This window comes from Schistocerca serialis, chromosome 7, assembly GCF_023864345.2.
Source record: "Schistocerca serialis cubense isolate TAMUIC-IGC-003099 chromosome 7, iqSchSeri2.2, whole genome shotgun sequence".
In the NCBI taxonomy this organism is placed as follows: domain Eukaryota; kingdom Metazoa; phylum Arthropoda; class Insecta; order Orthoptera; family Acrididae; genus Schistocerca; species Schistocerca serialis.
In genome coordinates, this window is record NC_064644.1 from 194,860,069 (window position 1) to 194,886,095 (window position 26,027).

At 44.6% G+C, this 26,027-nt stretch overlaps 1 protein-coding gene across 1 annotated transcript in view; it reads right to left on the minus strand.

Annotated features, from left to right (window-relative positions):
* Positions 1–25,675, minus strand: part of LOC126412967 (lipase 3-like) — a 76,150-nt gene extending 50,475 nt beyond the window's left edge. The window contains exons 1-4 of the mRNA XM_050082859.1: positions 25,556–25,675; positions 15,996–16,191; positions 11,753–11,867; positions 4,905–5,151 (exon numbers count right to left, since the gene is read on the minus strand). Coding sequence (XP_049938816.1) covers positions 4,905–5,151; positions 11,753–11,867; positions 15,996–16,191; positions 25,556–25,675 — 678 coding nt within the window. The remainder of the gene's footprint in view (positions 1–4,904; positions 5,152–11,752; positions 11,868–15,995; positions 16,192–25,555) is intronic.
* Between the last annotated feature and the right edge of the window lie 352 nt (positions 25,676–26,027).

Here is a 26,027-nt window from a genome sequence, read left to right on the forward strand (position 1 = left end):
ACAAGATGAGGGAGAAGCCTCGGGGGTACATCAGCAAATCTGACTTGCTGTGTAACACCTAAAACGCAGACAGGACACATAAATAAAGTATTCTGAGAGGCCATTTCGTAATAAATTTGATTTCCCTGACGTCGAGTTTGTCGTGTTGCAGGAAGTACAGCGCTACATTCGCACAAGGAGACGTCTTCTATGCTTTGGAATAACAATAACTACACCGACATTAACATTTCCTTGTGCCCAATAAGTCTGTGTCAGATGGCAAGCGTAGCTGCCCCATTACGCACCGTGTGACAATAGCAGGGGGTTTTCTCCCAGGCTTAAGCCTAGTTTACACGACGACACTAGGTTGCACGCAACTGCGCTACCGGTCACTGCGCATGCAGTTGCGTAACGCGTCGGTGAAACTAAACAGTTTCGGCGTGTTGCAACTTTGGCGACACTAGTTGCATAAGTTTTGAGGTTGTGTACGTAGAGTGTAGATAAATTGAAATATGAAGTGGGAAACGGAGAATAATGTTCGCCTTTTGGATATCTATGCTTTGCATAGGTGTTTGCGGGATTTCAGTGATGCTGGTTGCAAAAATAGCAACATGTCGCTGCCCCTGAGACCGTCACGTGCGATTGGAACATAGGTAGTTTGACAATATATGAGCTGCAGGGCAAAATTTATTGAATTAGGAGTACATATACAACTGAATTAGAAAAAAATACAAACAAATGTAATTATAGCTGTACAAATGCTCTCGTCTACAAGACTAAAATCCCATCGTTTAAGTTGGCCCACTCTTTTTTTAAGGAATATTGTTGACAGAGGGAAGGCTACGCAAATCAAGAAGCTGCATTCTTTTTTCAGTATTCATCTATTTAAAACGTCGCAGCAGGGCTCCCCATTCACATATGTTAGAATTTTGAAGTATTGCCACTGTACAGATCTATCTTCAAGAGAGTAGTTTGCAGACCGTTCTCTTCTTATTGCAGCGTGCTTCGAATAATTACTGTTGTTAATGTTAATAATTATTACTGTTAATAATTATTGGTGTTAATGAAAAAGCGTCATCAACTAAAACCGCATCTTATAGTATGTCGTGTGTTCTCAATTGTAATGCATGCAATGTGATATGTCATTTCAGTTCTGGCGACAGTGCTTCATGCATTACAGTACCTTTATTCCTTATCACATAATTAACTCTATTTAGAGCAACGTGAACACTTCTGGTGACATTCTAAGATTAGTAAAAGAGCTTCTTAGGTCTTCCATTACAAATTATTTCAGCAGAGATGCTGAGCAACCGAGTTGACGTCTTATCTTCATCCAATCATGAATCGAAACACGTTTCTTATTTTTTTATCATGCAGCGATTCCACACAACAAGCTTTAACTCCATCACAACCTGTGCGACGTGCAGGTGCCAAACCTTTCATTTCAGACACCACTCAGGAACTCACAAAACAACGAAACTGAAGTATATACTGGTTTCGCCGTGTCTACAGTCAAATTTGAAACCATTTGTGTGCAACTCATTCCACGCAACGAGTGGCGCAACCCAATGTCGTTGTGTAAACTAGGCTTTACAGTAGCACTTTTTCTTTCTGTGTCCTGAAGGCTGCACCTCAAAAGCTTTCTGTCTACTATTTACTAGACAGGACCATCCAAACGCATGGACGACATTACAGATCCGCATCCTGTGTCTCCTAAACAGCAATTAAAGCCCCTTGGGGAGAGGACAGTAGAACTATTTGTCACGGTCATCATGCAAGTGCAGGGATCGAGCGGCCCCATTTCTTCACACAAAAATATTAAAATCAGTTCCCTTAAATTGCGATTCGAAGAAAGTCAAGTCAGTTTGGTATATTTAGCTTCTTGAAGTCGAATGGGAACAGATTCTTTGAAAGGCTTCTGTAAAGGCAGTTGTATACAAGATGCTAGTGCGACCGACTCCAGATTATCGTTCCAGCGTTTGGAGTCCTTATCAAGTATGCATTACAGCAAAAATTTAACAAATTCAGACACGTTGCTAGAACTGTTACAGCCCTTATAGTCCATCACCATTTCTCAACCGCCGTGTCGAGATACGTTGGTGTGTCGCGAGTACATGTCAAGTGTGCTGTGAGATTTTTAACGTCTTCTAATCTTCCGCAGATAAAATATGGTTCAAATGGTTCAAATGGCTCTGAGCACTATGGGACTCAACTGCTGTGGTCATAAGTCCCCTAGAACTTAGAACTACTTAAACCTAACTAACTAGGACAGCACACAACACCCAGCCATCACGAGGCAGAGAAAATCCCTGACCCCGCCGGGAATCGAACCCGGGAACCCGGGCGTGGGAAGCGAGAACGCTACCTCACGACCACGAGATGCGCGCAGATAAAATATCTGGAACATAAAAAAATTCACTGCACGCCATTTTTTTGTGTTCATATGTTCCTTTTCAAAAGTCATCATCGTTCCATCGTAAAAAAGTATTTATGTGCTCTGTGCTTTTGCTTTTTTTTTGCATCTAGGAAAAAAAATCACATGTAGAGGTGATGTGAATGTTTGAAAAGTAGTTTGTTGGACCACAAAGAAAAAATAAAGATATATTCAAATAGAATTCCGCACCGATGGTTCCGCACAAACTTAATTACGTACACAGATAGTTCAGCCATACTGTGAATCGAGAATCTCGACGATTTTTGTCTGTTACCGATGTCGATAATAGCAAGATATCGGCACCGGGAACTCCTAGACTCTCGAGATCAATCCAAGATAATTTGCGCTGTTTGTTCCCTAACTTATACTGCGAAACCTTGATTCTTGCCACATTTCATAATTGTAGGTCAACAGGAAGTACAATAAAGATTCTGATGAGTGTGTTTGTGAGTATCAAAATATGTGACATAAACAGCCGGATCCTTTGATTGCAGTCACTTGGAAGCTTAAATATTTTACACCGCCAATGGACAGTACATCTTAGCATGTGGCATAAATTTAAACCTGTTACCTTTAACCCGTTCCTGAGAAAAAGGGGTCTTTGCAGACAGTCAGAAAGTCAGGCGGAAAACAAATAACGAAAAAAATATTTTTCGTTGATATAATTACAAATTCACAATTTCGCATTTTTTACCTTACGTGTTTTGTGATATCTTGCTTTTTGTCAAATTTCTTGATTCTAAATCAACGGGAAGTACCCTGCAGGTTTTGATGAGTGAGTTTGCGAGTATCAAAATATGTGACATAAATGACCGTATTTTTTATTGATTTCATTCACTTGGAAACTTAGAGCTTTTACATTGCCGCTGTATCATAGACCTTAGTATGTGCCATAAATCTGAACTTGATACCTCAACCCGTTCCTGAGCAATAGGGGTCTAAATATGAAACTTCCCCTTAGAAAAATTTATACATGACTGTGCTTAAACTGACACACAATATTTTTAGCGCAACGCAATCTGACTTTCAAAAATCGCTACAAAAGAATGGCCCTGACTAACATTAACCTATACCTTTCACAAATCACTTACCTCACCAAAAATCTTCGTTACTCGGACTACTGCAATACAGCAAGCGCCACTACTGCCAGCTAAATAAAAGATTCAAACTACTGAAGGCACTAACTACTAATAGGCATAGTTAGCAAATGAAAGATTTTGATGGAGAACCAACAATGTATTTACGTCAATAGTGTTCAAAAGTCATAATGTATATAGCAGTTCATGACATCCAGTCTTACAAATTTCAAAACTCCGCCATCTCTCTCCCCACATCCACCACTGCTGGCGGCTCACCTCCAACTGCCGAACGCTATGCGCTGTTAACATCCAGCTGCCCAACACTACAATGGCAGACAACAATGCAAACTAGCCACAGACTGCACACAGCACAGCCAGTGATTTTCATACAGAGCGCTACGTGGCGTTACCAATAAGAAAACCTAAACAGCCTACATACAACCTCAACCCGTTCCTGAGCAATAGGGGTCTAAACAGCCAGACAGACAATAAAGAGATGCTAAAAGGGTTCCGTTTCTACCGAATGAGGACGGAGCCCTAAAAAGTTTGAGAAAAGGTGTCCACACGAGAGTGTTATGTAAATATTCGCGGATATTAAATGGAAATCTTTGGAAGGTGGAAAACGTGGTTCTCGTGAAACACTAATGGCTAAATGTGGAGAACCTGTATTCGAAGAAGACTGTGCGATTGTTCTGCTGTCATCATCGCATGTCTCGTGTAGAGTTGATGAGAATAAGATGAGAGAGACTGGGTCACTTACGGAGGCAGAAAGACAGTAATCATTCCCTCGCTCAATATGTGAACGGAACAGGACAAAAAATCGATAATGTTGGTTTGAAGTCCCCTCCATCACTCACTGTACAATGACACAGTGGCATGAGGAGTGTACATGTAAGTGTAAAAGCCCCAGCCTGAAATCAGTTCAAATGGTTCAAATGGCTCTGAGCACTATGGCACTTAATTTCTGAGGTCATCAGTCCCCTAGAACTACTTAAACCTAACTAACCTAAGAACATCACACACATGCCCGAAGCAGTATTCGAACCTGGGACCGTAGCGGTCGCGCGGTTCCAGACTGTAGCCTGAACTCAGTACAAGATCTTTGGGACGATATAGATTGGCAGCTAAAAGCCACAGTAGCTCCTCCAAAGATCAGGTATCGTCTTCCTTAAGAGTGATAAATAGTTGTCGAAGGAAACATTCTGATTTCAATGGTCATAGCTTAAATGGTCTGCCCGCCTCCCCCCTCCTCCATCCATTCTCGGACATTAAACGCAGTAATATTAGCAGGTAAGGTCATGCACACTATTAGTTTCATGGTTGCCACATTAGATACACGAAACAGTGAGTGTCTGGGGTCTCTGGCTACATAGTGACTCGTAACAGCTGTATTCTTAGAAGAAAGAACTCACCGAGATCTGGTCGACGAACTGCGCCACAACTTGCAGCAGAGGGCTGTCCAGGTTGTTCATGTAGGCGACTGGCGCCAGGCTGAACATGACGCGGATCTTGTCGTTGTACTCTGGACGCATGGAGGCCATCACGTAGAAGGAGGTGGTGCCTTGCGAGTGGCCGGCGTAGAATATGTCTGACTGACCCGTCTGGGCGAGGACGTGGTCGATCATCGCCGGCAGGTCGTAGTAGCCGATTTCGTGCCAGCTGTAAGAGTACGTAACAGCACGATACAGAAAAAACACCGCGAAAAACTAATCTGACGAATATTTACTTCTGAGCAGGTAAGGTGTTTGTAGAAACAGAAAGGTTTCTGCATGTAAGTGCAGGAAGATGACAAATACGAGGCTTGTTGTTTTAAGTAAGATCAGTTTTGTCGTAGACACTAGTAGTTCGGCCGCATACCGCAATGAGCGCATGCGTCGTGTCCCGACATGCCTCGGGAACAACCGCGCTCAGTTTCAGCTCTGTTGCTAACCTGTACAGTTCTGTTTTGTGCTTTCAGAATGTATAAGACTATCAACTCACCCGCCGCGTGTGAGGTTCGCTCAGTGATACGGTTTTTGTCAGCAAGAAACCTGTCTGCTGCAGAAACTCATCGACAGATTTGCGAAGTGTACAGTGATACTGTTATGAGTGAAAGCAAAGTGCGTAAGTGGGCACGAGAATTCAAAGATGACAGTGACAACGTCCATGATGAGGACTGCTCCGGTCGCCCTTCTTTGATTACAGACGATTTGGTGGCTTCAGTTGAAGTGAGGATTCGTGAGAACAGGCGTTTCACAATGACAGGTCTCTCAAACGAATTTCCTAACGTGTCGAGATCAGTGCTTTACTACATTGTTTCTGAACATCTACAGGTTTAGGAAACTGTGCTCCAGTTGGGCCCTGAAACTCCTAACAGAGGACCACAAAAACAAAAGATTTGAGTGTGAAATGAAGTTCCTGATTCACAAAGAAGGTGACTGCTTCTTGAGTCAGATCGTAACTGGAGACGAAACAAGGGTTTCGCATATCACGCCCGAATCGAAGAAGCAGAGCATGGAATGGAGACACACGCACTCCCTTGTAAAGGTGAAGGCCAGACAGACTCTGTCCCAGCGCAAAGTCATGACGTCGGTGTTCTGGGATAGGCATGGTATTTTGTTGGTCGACTTCATGCAACGAGGAACCACTATCAATGCAGAAGCATACTGCCAAACCCTGAGAAAGCTACGCAGAGCGATTCAGAACAAAAGATGCGGCATGCTGACAAAGGGAATTGTCCTTCTCCATGACAATGCAAGACCTCACACAGCATGTCAGACCCGCGATTTATTGGACAGTTTTGGCTGGGAAGTTTTAGACCACCCACCCTACAGTCCTGATCTTGCGCCGAGCGATTACCATCTGTTCCTCCAACTCAAACAGCACCTCAGTGGCAGCCGTTACAATGATGACTACGACGTGAAAACGGCAGTGAACTCTTGGTTATCGGAACAGGCGGCAATTTCTTATGAAGAGCGCATTTTAAAATTGGTTTAGAGGTATGATAGATGTTTGAACAAACTTGTCAACTATATCGAAAAATAGAGTGCAGTATGTACTTTCTGAAAATAAATTTCCTTTTTTGAAATAACCTTTCGTTGTGTACTTATGTTCAAACAGACCTTACTTAAAAAACACTTATGTTCAAACAGACCTTACTTAAAAAACACGCATCGTATATACAAAGTAAGGCCGACACTGGCAGAAAAAATTGGCGTACTTGTCACATTCTTGTAAGTGTGAATGCAATCATCACTAATAATCCTTTTGTGGGAATGCTGTACCACGTCAGTCCAAAAAGTATTGAGACTGGATTATTACAAACCAGAGAAAAGTTAAGATCGTGGTTTTAATACTTCAGGTGTTCTAAGCTGTCTCTCCTCACTTGAGTACAACGCACAGAATGTTCATACAACCGCGTGAAACCATTAGAAGAGTCCTTTGGGATTCTGTTCAATTCGCGTGTCACATTAGCACCTCCTTCGATCTGCGATTTGTCGTTTTGTGGTACTTTGGTACTGACAACACCCAGTCTCGTCATCTATGATGATCTTTCCAGAAGAGAACTGGCCACGTGTTTCGTTTTAATCAAGCCATGGAGGCGTCCACGTGTCGATGTTGTTGTTCGGGAGTGAAGGTGAGTGAAACAAACTTTCCACACACACTTTTCTCTTCTTCGTAATGTTCTGCAGAATGTCTTGAACACTTAATGTAGAGATGTTGCTCCAACGCGATTTGTGACACAGCGTTGACAAACGGCTGCACGTCCACTACTTAACACGGTCTGTTCACGACTGATTAATTGAATGCACATCTTTTGTTTACAGTTGTTGGTTCAAGCTTCATCCGTAATTAGTCTGCTGAAGTTGCCTATACGCCAGCAATAAAATCAATCTCAAAACTTTCTGGTGGGATGGTGTACATCTCTTACAGTAAATTGTGGAGAAAAATGAAATTATGTAGCAAGTAATAATTGTAGTACTAGGCATGTTCAGAAGGTAAATGTGCTACATGCTTGTATTTTATTAGGAAGTTTTTATTTCAAAAAATTACAGGGTATTGTTGATACACTAATTGATTATTTTTCTACATGATCGCCATCCCGTTCAGTTCATGTGGTGAGCCGTGGCACGAATTTCTTTATGTCCTCCTTGAAGAACTATCCCGCCAACTTTTTCTTCCACTTCAGAACCTCTTTTTGCACCTGCTCATCGGGTGAAAACTTCACTTATATGTACCTTCAGGGAGGTGCAAAGATGTAATCTGAAGGATCCAAGTCAGGGGAAAGCAGCGTTGATTCAAAATAGGAATTAAAGCTTCATAATGTTATCACTGAACCAGACCACGACGCATTATGCTTCTCTTGTAGCGCCTGCCACTGGAGCTTGATGAGCTCTTCATACCGCCCCCACACTTACTAAATGAATCCGTGACGAAACACGCTGTTATTCTTTGGATATTTTCTATTCAGCAGTCCTACCCAATATTGGTCCCAGACTGAGGAACACTACTGACATTCGAGTTTTACACTAAATTTTTTGAAAAGGTTTCTTAGTTCGTACGAGATCTGGCCATCGAAATACACTTGACTTCTACTGTTTTTATCATTTGATGTTGCTTCTCTACAACATAACGTAAGTAGTGCATTATTTCTGTGCTTGTGCTACACATATACAAGCATTGTTTCTCATCTCCCATTATAAAAACAAAAATATCTATATGACCATCATATTATATAGTATTATAATTCGTCAGTTTCAGAGAAATTTGATAATTACATAACGGCCGAAATCGGACGTGTGACTTTAATAAAGTTCTAAAAAAAGCAACTGGAGTGGGTTTTAATTAACATTTGTATGTATTAAGAGTCGATTACCAATCAACCCTTCAGACTCTTCTTGTATATTTTCACTACAATTTTACAGGTGTTGCGACTACTCTATATACAACAGCATCATCCGTGAGCAGCCTCATAGAGCTTCCAATGATATCCACAAAGTCATTTACACATACTGTGAACAGTAACTGTCCTACATTACTCACTTTTGATTTGGTCGAAGCTACTTCTACGTTTGAAGATGTCTCTCCATTAAAAACGACATGCTCCTTTCTGTTTGCTAGTAACTTGTCAACACTATCACGAAGCTGGTCTGATGTACCCTAAGCTCGTATTTTGTTCATTATTTGACAGTGAGAAGTTGTATAGCAGGGCATCCAGAAGTCAAGGAACGCAGCATCAACCTTGGCGCCGATCTTTGTTGCTTTCTTGGTCTTGTGGACCAAAAGAGCGAACTGTTTGATGAAATAGTTTCAGTGTCGATGCTCAACCAACGTCAGACTTCCTACGGCGGTCAGAAAAACGCGAGTAGAGGGTTAATGGGCTTATATCGTTGCGGTGCGGTGAGCGGGAAGTTGTGAATTTGATTCTGATGCAGAGTGCGTTCGTATGGCCGATACGGTTAAGGAAATCGTTCTAGAGAAGTGAGGCATCTGGTCTCGTGTCCAAAAGGGGCACAATTTTCAGCTCTCCCCATTGTATTGCTGCCAATGCCCAGTGCAGGTGGAGGCTTATTTCCTTCCTATCTCTTTCACCATCCCGTTTCCTTTACATTCCTATCATCCTCAAATATTCATGACATTTGACCAGAGCAAATCCTACCAACAACAATGCATTTTATTGAATCTTCAAAGTGAAGCTGCTTTGAAACGGCATACTTTCATAACACACTAGTTAGAGTAAGTAAATACGAATATTCTTTAACCGCAAATACAACGTTTTTCGTCATGTTATTGCAACATATAGTACCAATAAAGACGCGTTTTCGAGAGATCCTCAATGAGCTGATGCTTTGAAACTGTGTACACTGATGGCAAAAAAATCGCTACACCAAAACCTAATTAACGTAGAGTAATGAAATTTTGGGAATACATTTATCTAAGTAACATGTTTTAATGATTAACACTGGAAGATCACGGGTTACTGTAAGCGTCAGACAAGCCACTGAAAATGTGAAATGCTGGTACTTTGATAAGCGGTGTAGCCGCCAGATTGTTGAATACAAGCAAGCAGAAAACATACACTGTGTTGTACAGGTGTCGGATGTCAGTTTGTGAGATGGAGCTCGCTGCCTGTTGCAATTTGTCGGTCAATACAGGGAGTATTCATGTTGTTTGTGGATAACGCTGGAGTTGTCGTCCGATGTGCCCCATAAATGCTCGACTGGAGACAGACAGGGTGATCGAGCAGTCCAAGGCAAAAACGTCGACACTCTGTACAGAAAGTTGGGTTACAACAGCGGTATGTGGGCGAGCTTTATCCTGTTGGAAAAAAAACCGGAATGCTGTTCACGAATGACCGTACAACAGGCCGAATCACCAGACTGATGTACAAATTTACAGTCAAAGAGCACAGGATAAAGACGAGAGATCTCTTCCTGTCATGCTAAATCGCACCACCAGACGGTAACTTCAGGTGTAGATCCAGTGTGTCTAGCACGCCCACAGGTTGGCTGCAGGCCGTCAGCTGGCCTCCTTCTAACACACGCACAGCAATCACTGTCACCGAGGCAGAACCAGCTTTCATCAGAAAACACAACAGACCTACACTCTGTCCTCCAATGAGCTCTCGCTGCACAGCGCTGAAGACGAAAAGGCGGTGGTTTGGGGTCGGTGGAATGCACGCTATAGGGCGTCTGGCTCGGAGCAGTCCTTGAAGCAACCGATTTTTAACATTTCGTTGGGTCACTGTGGTGCCAACTGCTGTTCAAATTGCTCCCGCAGCCGTACGCCGAATACGACAGTCTTCCCTATCGGTAGTGCCACGTGGCCGTCTGGAGCCTGGTTCTCTTGCCACCGTACATTCTCGTGACCACCGATGCCAGCAGTCATGCACAGTGGCTACATTCCTGCCATGTCTTTTTGCAATATCATAGAAGAAACACTCAGCTTCTCATATCCCTATTACACTACGTCGTTCAAGCTGAGATGTTGATAATGGCGTCTTTGTAGCCCTAAACGCATTCTTGACTAACGTCAGCTCACCACGTCCAATCTCAAAGACAACGAACGCTCACGATCCTTGCATTGTGTATTTAAAGCATACATGATTTTTGTCCTCATAGCGAAGCTACTAGCGTCACTCTTACGCGACTGCCGCAGAATTTGCATAGACATCCTCTTTGAGATGTAGAAACGCGACTAAAAACTTTCGTGTGTAGCACACTCCTTTTTGGTGTCGCGATTTTTTTCGCCTCCAGTGTGTATTAATAAGACGTTAGTTATAATACCCACCAAGTGTGAACTTTGACTGAAAAACGACGAAATCCAATATGGCGTCTCCAAGGCTTTGGTTGTCCTGTAGAGATCCCTCTCACCTCTTATTTGCCCAACGTTTCGTAACACATTGCAAAAATATCTCAGAACTTATTTTGTATTTCAAGCATGGCAGGAAGTGGCGTCACGAAACATGCAACTCCATGTCCACTTCAGCTTTTAGGTCGTGCGTGTGGACAGCTTAGATACTGCTACAGGACGCGCCTGAGCTACCACGTTTACGACACTGACAACTAAGGAAACAACTTTGTTGTAGCCGTTACCGAATGCTTTGTGTACTCAGTTATGCTCTGTGTTGTTCGTTTGTTGTTTTTTTTCTCTTATTATGACTGAGTGAAAAGACTAATTGGTGATTCTTATGAGCATGTCAGTTATGCATTTGCAGATGCACAGAACATCGACGTAGGCTACCAACCCCAGAGGGAGATGAAACTTGTTCCCCCACACAGCTACTGACTCTTTGGACCGTCTCTCGTTTGTTTACACTATCCGCCCCGATACCTGAGTGGTCAGCGTGACGGACTGCCATCCTACAGGCCCGGGTTCGATTCCCGGCTGGGTCGGGGAATTTCTCCGCTCAGGGACTGGGTGTAGTGTTGTCTTCATCATCGTTTCATCGCCATCCGGCGCGCAGGTCGACCAATGGGGCTTCGAATGTAATAAGAACTGCACCAAGGCGGCCGGACCTGGTCCATGACGCCAAACGCTCATTTCCATTTCCATTTGCTTGCACTCGCAGCAGACCGTGTCTGTACTCTACTGTTTGATGTGTGGTGGAGGTGTTGTGGACGTACATATGTGTACGAACGGAGCAACATAAGTGGAACGGTAACTGGAAATTTGTATGTAGTGCTTCAAGTGTAACACACATGTTTATTGCTGTACGAGTCCTACTCAGATACTAGGTATATTAGTAAGCAGAATGTCTGGCACGAGCTCTGCGCCTCACCTGAACTGCCAGAACTCGCTGCTGTTGGGGTCGAACGAGGTGTGGTTCCTGGAGTAGGTGTTCCCGCGGGCGTTGCCCAGCCACACGTCGTAGCCGGCGTCCGCAAGCACGTACGCTGTGGGGGCAGAACACATGAACACTGTAACTGCGCGTAGGAAACACTTCGATGTTTCAGACATATACAGGCTTTGCTGGTGATGACAGTAGTAGTTTCATAAAATTACGCTGGTTGTGTGTCATCAGCAGAGTGCCAATAACAATGATGTAATAACAATAAAACGCTACGCATAAGATAGGAGCAAAATACCACAGAATAGTGTATCGTTATTTTTGCATGCCACACCGTTTTTTTAACTTCCAACATTTTGCCACTAAATAGAGTTGTGAATGTGTAAGAATGCACTCGTGTGACGAGCGTAATCGGTCGAAATAAATCAAATAACATGCAACCTGTCAATCTGGGGACGTGTTCAGGACACAAGTCATTGGGCCTCCATCAGGCGATTCCTGCATTCGTTATATATGTGCTTCTTCTTGGTCCTAAACTCTGTAGGCTATACTGAGAGGAGGAAGACGGCTTTGCCCAGCAGATAGACTGTCATGGAGAGCGACTCTCTCTCATCCCAGCCCTGCCTTCCCCCTTTTTGCTGTCTCTCTCTCTCTCTCTCTCTCTCTCCCTCCCTCCCTCCCTGCCTCTCTCCCTCCCCCCCCCCTCCTCTCTCTCTCTCTCTCTCTCTCTGTCCCTCTAATTTTACCCTTATCTCATGTAGAGAAAAACAGGTTGTAAATACTCCAGGAGTAATCCAAGATCGAAACGAATTTCTGATTTACGATCTGTGCGCTGTTAATCTCTACTCATTTTTCTTTATAAATCGCATCATTATGAAAGATTCTGTCATAAAGCACTTTTATTTTACTCTCGAAATTTTACAGGAAAGGTTATTTAATTGGCGACATTTGACTACCATAAGCAGATAAATTATTGCCTACTGCTAAAACCTTAGTTAATGCTACAAGCAAATGTTCATTTTCTGTTCCATTAACCGACTGTGCACCTTAGAAACTCTACTGTCAGAATTAGACAAATCTTTAGATGTCTTAAATTAGTGCTGTCTGGCTTCAGAGCATGACTTAAAAATTGATTCACTATAATATTATACTATCTGCAATATCCTGATAAAATTCAAAACGTTTCTTGTCGATGTCTGATTCTCAACCCCTACTACTACAAACATCAAAAGAAGTTTTTCATCATCCAGGTTCCCAGAACTCCTGAAGATACATATTGACTGTGGATATTGTATCCCAAACACAGTTCCTTAGACTGTTCAGAGATGTCACTAAACCAGTTCAAAGATGTAAACAACCAAGCATGAGCAGCACCTATTAGACGGAGGGGGTCCGACAGCCTATCAGTTCCAGTCATTCCACCAGGAAGGAGGTATACGGCTCGTGTTGTCTGTAGTTCAACCATACCTAGACGATCAATACCGCGGTTCGATGGCGTCCACATTGTTACTTCGTGCCCGGAAAGCCTCTCAACAAGGGAAGTGTGCAGGCGTCTCGGAGTGAACCACAGCGGTGTTGTTCGGACATGGAGGCGATACAAAGAGACAGGAACTGTCGATGACATGCCTCGCTCAGGCCGCCTAAGCCCCTACTGCAGTGGATGACAGCAACCTATGGATTATGGCTCGGAGGAACCCTGAGAGCAACGCCACCATGTTCAATAATGCTTTTCGTGCAGCCACAGGACGTCATGTTACGACTCAAACTGTGAGCAATAGGCTGCATGATGCGCAACTTCACTCCCGACGTCCACGGCGAGGTCCATATTTGCAACCACGACACCATGCAGCGCGGTACAGATGGGCCCAACAACATGCCGAATGGACCGCTGAGGATTGGCGCCACGTTCTCTTCACCGATGAGTGTCGCATATGCCTTCAGCCAGACAATCGTCGGAGACGTGTTTGGAGGCAACCCGGTCAGGCTGAGCGCCTTAGACACGCTGTCCAGCGAGTGCAGCAAGGTGGAGGTTCCTTGCTGTTTTGGGGTGGCATTATGTGGGGCCGACGCACTCCGCTGGTGGTCATGGAAGGCACCGTAACGGCTGTACGATACGTGAATATCATCCGCCGAGCGATAGCGAGCCCTATCAGCAGCATATTGACGAGGTATTCGTCTTCATGGATGACAATTCGCGCCCCTGTCGTGCACATCTTGTGAATGACTTCCTTCAGGATAACGACATCGCTCGACAAGAGTGGCCAGCATTTCCTCCTTACATGAACCCTATTGAACATTCCTGGGATAGATTAAAATGGGCTGTTTATGGACGACGTGACCCACCAACCACTCTGACGGATCTACGCCGAATCGCCGTTGAGGAGTGGCACAATCTCGACCAACAATGCCTTGATGAACTTGTGGATAGTATGCCAAGACGAACAAAGGCGTGCATCAAGGCAAGAGGGTATTAGAGGTACCGGCGTGTACAGCAATCTGGACCACCACTTCTGAAGGTCTCGCTGTATGGTGGACATGAATGTTTGGTTTTCATGAGCAGTAAAAAGGGCGGAAATGCTGTTTATGTTGATCTCTATTCGAATTTTCTGTACACGCTCCGGAACTCTCGGAACCGAGGTGATGGAAAACTTTTTTTGATGTGTGTGTTTTACGTCGATATGTCGATACTTCTTTCGATTTATTGATCGCTGTAACGACATTCTTAAATATCGGTATATTTAATTACCGCTATTTTTAGAAATAGCCACTCTAGTGTATACCGTGATTCATTAATCCATATCTCTCGTTTCCAGTCATCGACCGTCCAGTGCCGTCGCTCTTTACTCCACCTCAAGCCTCGCTTAGTATTGACGACAGATATGTGTGGCTTCTGAAGAGGTGCTACACCGTTGTAACCTAATCTTTTTAATTCTCTGTGCACAGTCATTGTACTAGATGGACCGCTCGTAGCACTTTTTAACTCACGAGCGATTCTTTCCGTTGATTTCATGTGCGATGTTACAGCCACCTTCCACAATATTCGGTTGCCCTTGGGCGTTAGTCTGTCAGGCCTGCCTGGTCTTGGTTTAACTGTTCCTTCGCGGTTCCACTTCACAGTCACATCACTGTCGACTTGGGCAGGCTTTAGGAGGGTGAATATGTCCCCGATGGATCTGTTCCTCAGGTGGCAACCAATGACTAGTCCATGTTGGAAGTGACTGAGCTACTCTGAGTGACCCGTTCCACTGTTGCTGCTTCTCTACTGACAACGGACAGCGCCGTCTCCCCCCCCCCCCCCCTCCCCTCCCTCCTTCCTTTCCTTCCTTTGATACCGACAGGTTCGCCTCTCGTGACATCTAGCGGTCAATTCCGAATGAAATAGGGGTTCCAGATAGTTTTGGTCAGATAGTGAACTTGGGTAAGCCAGTTTGACGACTTCACGCCAAGGGATGAGCTGTTTATGGTACTTACTGCAGAATCTGGTAGTCATTTGAGGAAACAGTAGTGTGACTGTAGACTAAAATAAACAAATTTTTTTATAATGTCCAGTACCCTTGTAAAAGTAACATATGTATGAGTAAAATTACTACTACTACTACTTCTGCATTGCGTATAATATCATGAGGTAGCTCTGGGCAGAGAAAGAGCGGCAGGGCACCGTGTTGATGAAAGTTGCTTACATGTGGCTACAGAGACGGGATGAACAGTTTTAGTCGAGACGGCGTAACAAGAACCCCGATAATTCGTAGCGCTTTTGCCGGCTTCAACTCCAAAGCGCTATCGGCCGCTGGCGAAAACAGCAGCTGTCTACAGAGATGTTGCAGCACTGAGGCGTTGCCATAGAGACATTTACAAAATCGCGTTACATTATTAGTTGAAGTAGGCGCGCGAAGCTCCCACGCCTGGCCTACTGAAACTGTCATCGATCAACTTACGCCGATCCAACTATAGCATGTTGCCAAGTTTTACTATGTTGTGCTGCGTGCAACAATTGACGTATGACGACATTAAAGTCTGGAGGAGAGCATTTATGACCGTCCACCTCTACTCAAGGCGAGGCATCTGAAGGTAGACAACTTCTCACCGGTTGCTGAGTGTTACTAGAGGGGGATGAGCAGAACAGCTCAAAGGTGGGCTGCCTCCAGACGTTACGAACACCGTACAACTCCCAATTGTGACAAATTGCAGGGTATTGTTTTCCTGTGAGTGCCTAAACACTGCAGGTAGAGCTTACCGAAAGCCTCGCCGGGCCCCATGACGACCCAATCTGCAGAGCTGGACAGTAGTCCGTGCATCACGAGGATGGGGAAGCCGGAGCCCCCACTCGCCTTGGGGCTGGACGGCACGCGGAACATGCGCAGGATGTAGCCGTCCCCCGTCGTCACGAAGTGCTCTTCCACCGGGTAGCCGTACTTCCTCAGGAGCTGCGCCTGTCAACACACACATCACACGCGCGTGCTCGTTATGACACCTCAAGTTACCGTCGCTGGATGTTCGTAATGACTCTGTCACGCTTTGTTTTCTTCCAGCCAGAGCACACAGTATTTTGTTCAAGGGATGTACGATATACTATGTCTGAAATGGGAGCTAGCTCATTTACAAGTCCTCTATGCAAATTCTATCAGACACTTGTTAATTGTTTAAGGATGTTCCTACAGATAGTGGTTTCTCAGTTATCTGTATTACTAAGCGACCATCCCGGGATCGAAATTTGCAGGTTGCGTATCTAACGCCGTCCAGGGGCAACGAAAATAGGATTTTCAGTATTTCATATAAATAGTGACCTGCACTACTGGCCATTAAAAATGCTACACCACGAAGAGAACGTGCTATAGACGCGAAATTTAACCGACAGGAAGAAGATGCTGTGATATGCAAATGATTAGCTTTTAAAAGCATTCACACAAGGTTGGCGCCGGTGGCGACACCTACAACGTGCCGACATGAGGAAAGTTTCCAACCGATTTCTCATACACAAACAGCAGTTCACCGGCGTTGCCTGGTGAAACGTTGTTGTGATGCCTCGTGTAAGGAGGAGAAATGCGCACCATCAAATTTACGACTTTGATAAAGGTCGGATTGTAGCCTATCGCGATTGCGGTTTATCGTATCGCGACATTGCTGCTGGCGTTGGTCGAGATCCAATGACTGTTAGCAGAATATGGAATCGGTGGTTTCAGGGCAGTAATACGGAACGCCGAGCTGGATCCCAACGGCCTCGTATCACTAGCAGTCGAGATAACAGGCATCTTATTCGCATGGCTGTAACGGATCGTGCAGCTACGTCTCGATCTCTGAGTCAACAGATGGGGACGTTTGCAAGACAACAAACATCTGCACGAACAGTTCGACGACGTTTGCAGCAGCATGGACTATTAGCTCGGAGACTATGGCTGCGGTTACCCTTGACGCTGCATCACAGACAGGAGTGCCTGCGATGGTGTACTCAACGACGAACCAGGGTGCACGAATGGCAGTACGTCATTTTTTCGGATGAATCCGGGTTCTGTTTACAGCATCATAATGGTCGCATCCGTGTTTGGCGACATCGCGGTGAACGCACATTGGAAGCGTGTATTCGTCATCGCCATACTGGCATATCACCCAGCGCCATGATATGGGGTGCCATTGGTTACACGTCTCGGTCACCTCTTGTCCGCATTGACGGCACTTTGAACAGTGGACGTTACATTTCAGATGTGTGACGACCCGTGGCTCTACCCTTTATTCCATCCCTGCGAAACCCTGCATTTCAGCAGGATAATGCACGATCGCATGTTGAAGGTCCTGTACGGGCCTCTCTGGATAGAGAAAATGTTCGACGGCTGCCCTGGCCAGCAGATTCTCCCGATCTCTCACCAATTGAAAATGTCTGGTCAATGATGGTCGAGCAACTGGCTCGTCACAATACCCCATTCACTACTCTTGATGAACTGTGGTATCGTGTTAGAAGCTGCATGGGCAGCTGTACCTGTACACGCCATCCAAGCTCTGTTTGACTCAATGCTCAGGCGTATCAGGGCCGTTATTACGGCCAGAGGTGGTCGTTTTGGGTACTGATTTCTCAGGATCTATGGCCCCAAATTGCGTGAAAATGTAATCACATGTCAGTTCTAGTATAATATATTTTTCCAATGAATACCTGTTTATCATCTGCATTTCTTCCTGATGTAGCTATTTTAATGGCCAGTAGTGTATATATTACGACTTTGAACACTATTAAGGTAAATACATTGTTTGTTCTCTATCAAAATCTTTCATTTGCTAACTATGCCTATCAGTAGTTAGTGCCTTCAGTAATTAGAATCTTTTATTTAGCTGGCAGTATTGGCGCTCGCTGTATCGCAGTAGTTCGGGTAATGAAGATTTTTGTGAGGAAAGTGATCCGTGAAAGGTATGGGTTATTGTTATTCAGGGCCATTCTTTTGTAGGGATTATTGGAAGTCAGACTGCGTTGCGCTAAAATAACGTAGAAGTTTACCAGCACAGTCATTATTAAGCTTCAAAAGGTTCAACACGGCAAGACAACTGCTGTAGTTATAAAATGTGTGAACGTCTTGAGGCAGCGTAACTCTACCCCTGCAAATTCCCAGACTTACTTAATCAAATAATTGATCAGTCAGAAGAATCTATTACATGCAAGCAGTTCTGTGCTAAACCATACTCAATTTTTCAGTGTTCGGACACTAGGAAATCTTACTTGGTGAGTTATGTAACTTTAGCCTACACGAGTGAGTTATACGTTTTTCCATCTGTCGCTATCTGCAACAGTTATCATTTTTATGCATTTTCTGAAACTATTAGTCTCCATTCATATTGAATATGATGCTTTCTTTCCAAAATATCTTAAAGAGATAATATATTACTTTTTTAAACGTAACTGAAAGAATATAACGAACATTTGATACAGTTGAGATCTATTTTATTTACTCATAATCTTTTCTATAGTCGGTTATTAGATAATCATCTCATCTGAATGGTGACGGAAGTTCATTAACGGTTGCTTATCAAAAATGCAGCTCTTGTTTTTGGTGCCAGCTCTGCAATACCCTCCAAGCTGTACGGAATCGCTTCAGTGATTCACTGGTTTGGGGTCATTGTGGATCATCAGAGTAGTGTTTCCGAACAATAGCTTAGGTCTTTTCGACTGAAGTAAGTCTTTATATCGATTTAATGTCTGTCTCTTTACTTTAAAGTTACACTTTTGTTGATTATCGCATTGGTCCAACAACGGTATTTATTCGAAAACAGCTACAATCTCTACAGTCGACTGCGGTAACGAGCTGCTTAATTTTGTGGAAAAGTGCATTCACTGAATCTTACGGTATATTTAAAAATTACAATATCAAGTTGACAATATTACAAAAATCATAAAATAAACAAAACCACCTAACCAATTAACTGCATAAAGTCTCTCATCATTACCGTCGTATGGAGAGTAACTTAGAAAGTATTGTTTCCATGATAACGTTGTGGTATGCTTTGTCAGCGTACAAACCAATAAAAAACTTCAGTGAAATAATGGTTTCCCTGATTACAGCTGTAGCAGACATCTAAAATCATAATGACAGATTACTAATTGCAAAAGCAACATGAACTGATGTGAAACTTCCTAGCAGATTAAAACTGTGTGCCGGACCGAGACTCGAACTCCGGACCTTTGACTTTCGCGGGCAAGTGCTCTATCAACTGAGTTACCCAAGCACGACTCACGCCCCGTCCTCACAGCTTTACTTCTGCCAGTACCTCGTCTCCTACTGTGAGTCGTGCTTGGGTAGCTCAGTTGGTAGAGCACTTGCCCGCGAAAGGCAAAGGTCCCGAGTTCGAGTCTCGCTCCGGCACACAGTTTTAATCTGCTAGGAAGTTTCATATCAGCGCACATTTCGCTGTAGAGTGAAAATTTCATTCTATGAACTGATGTGCCTAATGTTTTGTTGCCAGCTGGATTCTTAAATCAACGGGTGAAACAAACAGAAAAATCGTCAGAGGAAAAGTGTTATCGAAGATAAGCGTGGAAATAATTGCGTTGCTGGTATCACATTGGATTCAAGTGCTTTTTAATTTCTGGGCCTCGCAGATGAAATTTATCGTAGATTAACTTGTAGGTCTTGCGAAAACAAACCACTTATATCTTTTTGCCGACTCATCTGTTTATCAACTAGCTCCACACATCTGTTTGCCACAGGTTCATTAATGTGTTATCGAATATTACTTCCTGTCACAAATATTCCTTTTGTTCTGTAACACAAAGGAAAGAGCCGTAGGACGACAAATGCTGGGATGGGATTCCGAATAATACACATAAGCAAGGCAAGCACTGAATTTTAAAGATTTAGACTCTACCAGTAACTCCACCCTGATTCTTTAAGGACTCGAAATCCCATGAAGAGTTTCAGACCTCTGTCTGATTACTTTACAAATGAGTTAATGCGTTAAACATTCGATGTTAAGTACGTGAAACCCTTATGGATGAAGATTCAAAACCATAATTATGCTAAATAAAAGTAACGTATCTTTTCCTCCTAAACTATCTGTCGTACACTTATACAATTGTCCAGGTGCATTCAGTAGTATATGTAGGTACTGTCTGCAAAATGTTTGTTAGTAACGTTAGTACTAGGAAAGAAATACATTAAAATTTCATGCATGACACTGCCGTTTTACTTCATGAACATTGAAAATACCATAAGCAATAAACATCTTTCCTTTCATTACTTTGTGCAGTGTGTAGTAAGAAAAAGTTTCGGAAAGGTTTGATATTATGCGTAACGTTTGTTGGAATTCGCTAAGTGCCCTCTTTCTGGACTAATGGAAGAATGCTGGGTGGGTAATTTGCTTGCCGTTAGACATTAATACGAGGGTTGGAACTTTAATAGTGGCAACTATTTATTTACAGCTCGTACAAAATAGATACGCGTTTCAAAGTTTTACTGACCTTCAAAGTAGTCACCACCATTGTATATAATAACCCGTTGCCAGCGACGTGGAAGTCGTAGGATACTCTTAGCAGTGCCAGTTGTGTTGACAGTTCGAGCGGCGCTGTCTATTGCCCGACGAATTTGTAGCAGTTCTGAAGCGAATGCCGTGAAGTGTATCCTTGAGTTTAGAAATCGAGTTGAACTTACGAGGGCTTAATTCAGGGGAGTGCAGTAGGTGGTATGGCGTTTAGCAGCCCCATCATTCAAACAAATCAATAACAGCTTGCACTGTACTTGCTTGAGCATTGTCCTGCAAAATGATGATCAGGTCCTGCAGAAAGTGTCATCACTTCTGTCTCGAAGTTGGTCGTAGGTTGTGTTCCAACACTGTCGTAACAGATAGGCTACATGATCAAAAGTACGCGGATATTTGGCTGAAAATGACTTACGAGTTCGTGGCGCCCTCCATCGGTAATGCAGCAATTCAATATGGTCTTGGCCCACCCTTAGCCTTGATGACAGCTTCCACTCTCGCAGGCATACGTTCAATCAGGTGCTGGAAGATTTCTTGGGGAATGGCAGCCATTCTTCACGAAGTGCTTTGCTGAGGGGAGGTATCGATGTAGGTCGGTGAGGCCTGGTACGAAGTCGGCAATCCAAAACATCCCAAAGGTGTTCTACAGGATTCAGGCCAGGACTCTGTGCAGACAAGTCCATTACAGGGCTGTTATTGTCGTGTAACCACTCCTCCACAGGCCGTGCATTATGAACATGTGATCGATCGTGTTGAAAGATGCAGTCGCCATCCCTGAATCGCTCTTCAAGAATGGGAAGCAAGAAGGTGCTTAAAACATCAATGTAGGCCTGTGCTGGGATAGTGCCACGCAAAACAACAAGGGGTGCAAGCCCCTCCATGAAAAACACGACGACACCATAACGCCACCGTCTCCGAATTTTACTGTTGGTACTACACACGCTGGCAGATGTTCATCGAGCATTCGCCATACCCACACCCTGCCATCGAATCGTCACATTGTGCAACTTGATTCGTCACTCCACTCAATGTTTTTCCCATGTTCAATCGTCTAATGTTTACGCTCCTTACACCAAGCGAGGCGTCGTTTGGCATTTACCGGCTTGATGCGTGACTTCTAAGTAGCCGCTTGACCATGAAATCCAAGTTTTCTCACCTCCTGCCTAACTGTCATAGTACTTGCAGGGGACCCTGATACAGTTTGGATTTCCTGCGTGATGGTCTGGATACATGTCTACCTATTACACATTACGACCCTCATCAATGGTCGGTGGTCTCTGTCAGTCAACAGACGAGGTCGGCCTGTACGCTTTTGTGTTGTACGTGTCCCTTCACGTTTCCACTTCACTATTACATCGGAAACAGTGGACCTAGGGATGTTTACAAGTGTGGAAATATCAGGTACAGTCGTATGACACAAATGAGACCCAATCACCTGACCACGTTGAAGTCCGTTAGTTCTATGGAGCGCCCCATTTTGCTCTCTCACGATGTCTAATGACTATTGAGGTCGCTGATATGGAGAACCTGGCAGTAGGTGGCAGCATAATGCACCTAATATGAAAAACGTATGTTTTTGAGGGTGTCCGTTCGTCGTGATTTCAACTGTTATTGGCCCCTCCCGCCGGAGATTCGAGTCCTCCCTCGGGCATGAGTGTGTGCGTTGTTCTTAGCACAAGTTAGTTTAAGTAGCGTGTGAGTCTAGGGACGAATGACCTCAGTAGTTTGGTCCCTTAGGAATTCATACACATTTGAACGTTTTCAACTGTTATTTCACGCCGTGTTGCTTGTCTGTTAGCACTGACAACTCCACGCAAACGCCGCTGCTGTTGGCCGTTAGCTGAACACCGTTGGCCACTGCGATGTGCGTGGTGAGAGGTTTTTCCTGAAATTTGATATTCCCAGGACACTCTCAACAGTGTGGATCTTGGAATATTGAATACCCTAACGATTTCCGAAATGGAATGTCACATGCGTCTAGCTCCAACTACCGTTCAGCGCTCGAAGTCTGTTAATACCCGTCGTGGGGCCATACTCATGACGGAAATGTGTTCACATGAATCATCTGAGTATAAATGACAGCTTCGCCAACGTATTGCCCTGTTAAATCTTGTGTACGCGATACTACAGCCATCTGTATAAGTGCATATCGCTATCCCGTGAGTTTTATCTCCTCAGTTAAAATTAAATGATCGTACGGCTTTGTTGAGCGGGAGCCCTATCCGGTGAAGTTCGGCCGCTGGGCTGCAAATCATGACAGGTGACGCCAGCCTGGGTGGCTTGCGCGTCGGTGACGATGAGGAAAACGCAGGACCCGTCCACGAGCAGAGGAAACCTCCAACGCGGCCGGGAATCGAAGCCGGGACCGCTGTATGGTAGGCAAACACGTTACCACTCAGTTAAGCAGACGGATAGCTCCGCCTTCTATTATATAATCAACATTTGGAAAAAAAATTATCCTCGTTGCGGTTGTTATAAGTCACGCAAAGTGATATCTGTAGGATAACTAACGTTTCTGACGAAAAACTTTTCCATTCAAAGATACAACTCTTATTTCAATTATGTTTGCTCAATAATTAGGAAAAGTATAGAATTTCCGTAAATACTTTAGTATAACCTGTTAGCCCAGTAGATATGAATCCTACACTTTATAACTGTTGTTAGAATGAATACTGACGAAAAAAAAAAAAAGAAAACAGATAAGATCACAGTTTTTGGTAAACTTACGGTGGTATCGGAAACTATACTTGACATGGAAATCCCATAATTTTCGTTTGTTATACTCTCAGGTGGTAGTACGGTGATGTGGTTTTTCAATAGGACAATGTTCGTCCACACCTTGCAAGTGTTCCTATGAACTGTCTGCGTGATGCTGAGGTACTGACGTGGTTAGGAAGATTCCCATACTTGTCCCCAATAGAAAATATGTGGGACTAGAAGGGACGTCATCTTCGTCCTAGTGCCAGTATATGTAGGACCAGTTGCAGTTTTGGGCTGCTTACCTCAGGAGAGGATGCAACAACGGTTTTATGAGACCCTGCGCGACGAATTAGTGGGTTCATCCAGACCACAGGGGGTGCAACGTCATACGGATAAGTGGACTCATAATGACAAGTTCCTTACAAATTTGACTCGATTTTGTACTCCTTGAAATAACATGTCGTACCCTCTCAACTTGTGAAGCTTCATTTCGTTTCATCCTCGCCTTACAGGTGCTTCACTTTTGTTGTCAGGCAGTGTAATTGCACTACTGGCCATTAAAATTGCTACACCGCGAAAATGACGTGCTACAGAGGGGAAATTTAACCGACAGGAAGAAGATTCTGTGATATGCAAATGATTAGCTTTTCAGAGCATTCACACAAGGTTGGCGCCGGTGGCGACACCTACAACGTGCCGACATGAGGAAAGTTTCCAACCGATTTCTCATAACCAAACAGCAGTTGACCGGCGCTGCCTGGTGAAACGTTGTTGTGATGCCTCGTGTAAGGAAGTGAAATGCATACCATCACGTTTCCGACTTTGATATAGGTCAGATTGTAGCCTATCGCGATTGCAGTTAATCGTATCGCGACATTGATGCTGGCGTTGGTCGAGATCCAATGACTGTTAGCAGAATCTGGAATCTGTGGGTTCAGAAGGGTAATACGGAACGCATTGCTGGATCCCAACGGCCTCGTATTACTAGAAGTCGAGATGACAGGCATCTTATCCGTATGACTGTAACGGATCGTGCAGCCACGTCTCGTTCCCCGAGTCAACAGATGGGGACGTTTGCAAGACAACAAACATCTGCACGAACAGTTCGACGACGTTTGCAGCAGCATGGACTATTAGCTCGGAGACTATGGCTGCGGTTAATCTTGACGCTGCATCACAGACAGGAGCGCCTGCGATGGTGTACTCAACGACGAACCTGGGTGCACGAGTGGCAAAACGTCATTTTTTCGGATGAATCCAGGTTCTGTTTACAGCATCACGATGGTTGCATCCGTGTTTGGCGACATCGCGGTGAATTCACATTGGAAGCGTGTATTCTTCATTGCCATACTGGCGTATAACCCGGCGTGACGGTATGGGGTGCCATTGTTTACACGTCTCGGTCACCTCTTGTTCGCATTGACGGCACTCCGAACATTGGACGTTACATTTCATATGTGTTACGACTCTTTGCTCTACCCTTCATTCGATCCCTGCGAAACCCTTCATTTCAGCAGGATAATGCACGACCGCATTTTGCAGATCCTGTACGGGCCTTTCTGGATACAGAAAAAGTTCGACTGCTGCCCTGGCCAGCACATTCTCCAGATCTCTCACCAATTGAAAACGTCTGGTCAATGGCGGCCGAGCAACTGGCTCGTCACAAAACGTCAGTCACTACTCTTGATGAACTGTGGTATCGCGTTGAAGCTGCATGGGCAGCTGTACCTGTACACGTCATGAAAGCTCTGTTTGACTCAATGCACAGGCGTATCAAGGCCGTTATTACGGCCAGAGGTGGTTGTTCTGGGTGCTGATTTCTCAGGATCTATGGCCCCAAACTGCGTGAAAATGTAATCACATGTCAGTTCTAGTATAATATATTTGTCCAATGAATACCAGGTTATTATCTGTATTTCTTCTTGGTGTAGCAATTTTAATGGCCAGTAGTGTAATTTCGTGAGGGTTATTTCGTATCTGTTGTCTTTCAGGTTAAGCCTACACACGTTCGCGGATATGCAGTGCTACATATTCAACGAAATAGCTGTTCACACTTCGCAGTTTAAAAGTTACTTGTTCGCTGACTGGGCTGAGTCCACAGACCGCGTGTGGCTGGGCACTTTCCGCCGGCCTGCGACTTACCGTGTCCAGGTCGGCGTCCTCCATGTGGTAGGGCACAGCCCCGCGGACAGCAGCGGCTGCCGTGGTAGCGGCGGTCGCCACCAGCAGCAGCAGGATCGCGGGGGAGGCGGCGCCGGTCATGGTGGGCGGTGGTGGTGTCTGGGCCTGCTCGCCAAGTGCCGCGGCCGGCGGGCCGGCCACTTTAAGTACCCGCCCGCTTATCTGGACTTCGTCTCTGAGGGGGCATCTCGATTGCCCACCGCTGATTGCGCAGTCACGTGTGAGAAGCACTTTCTATGATCCAGAAAGGTCATTCTGGAAGCAGGTCCCCGGGCTATGGATAAGCCAAGTAACTGCGATACCCTTTCTTTCGGGGGTGCTAGTCCCGCAAGGTAAGGAGAACGTCTCTGAAGTCTGTAGGACTTACGGGTGGAAGTAAAGCTGTGAGGGCGGGTTGTGAGTCGTCGTTGAATATCTCAGTCGGTAGAGCATT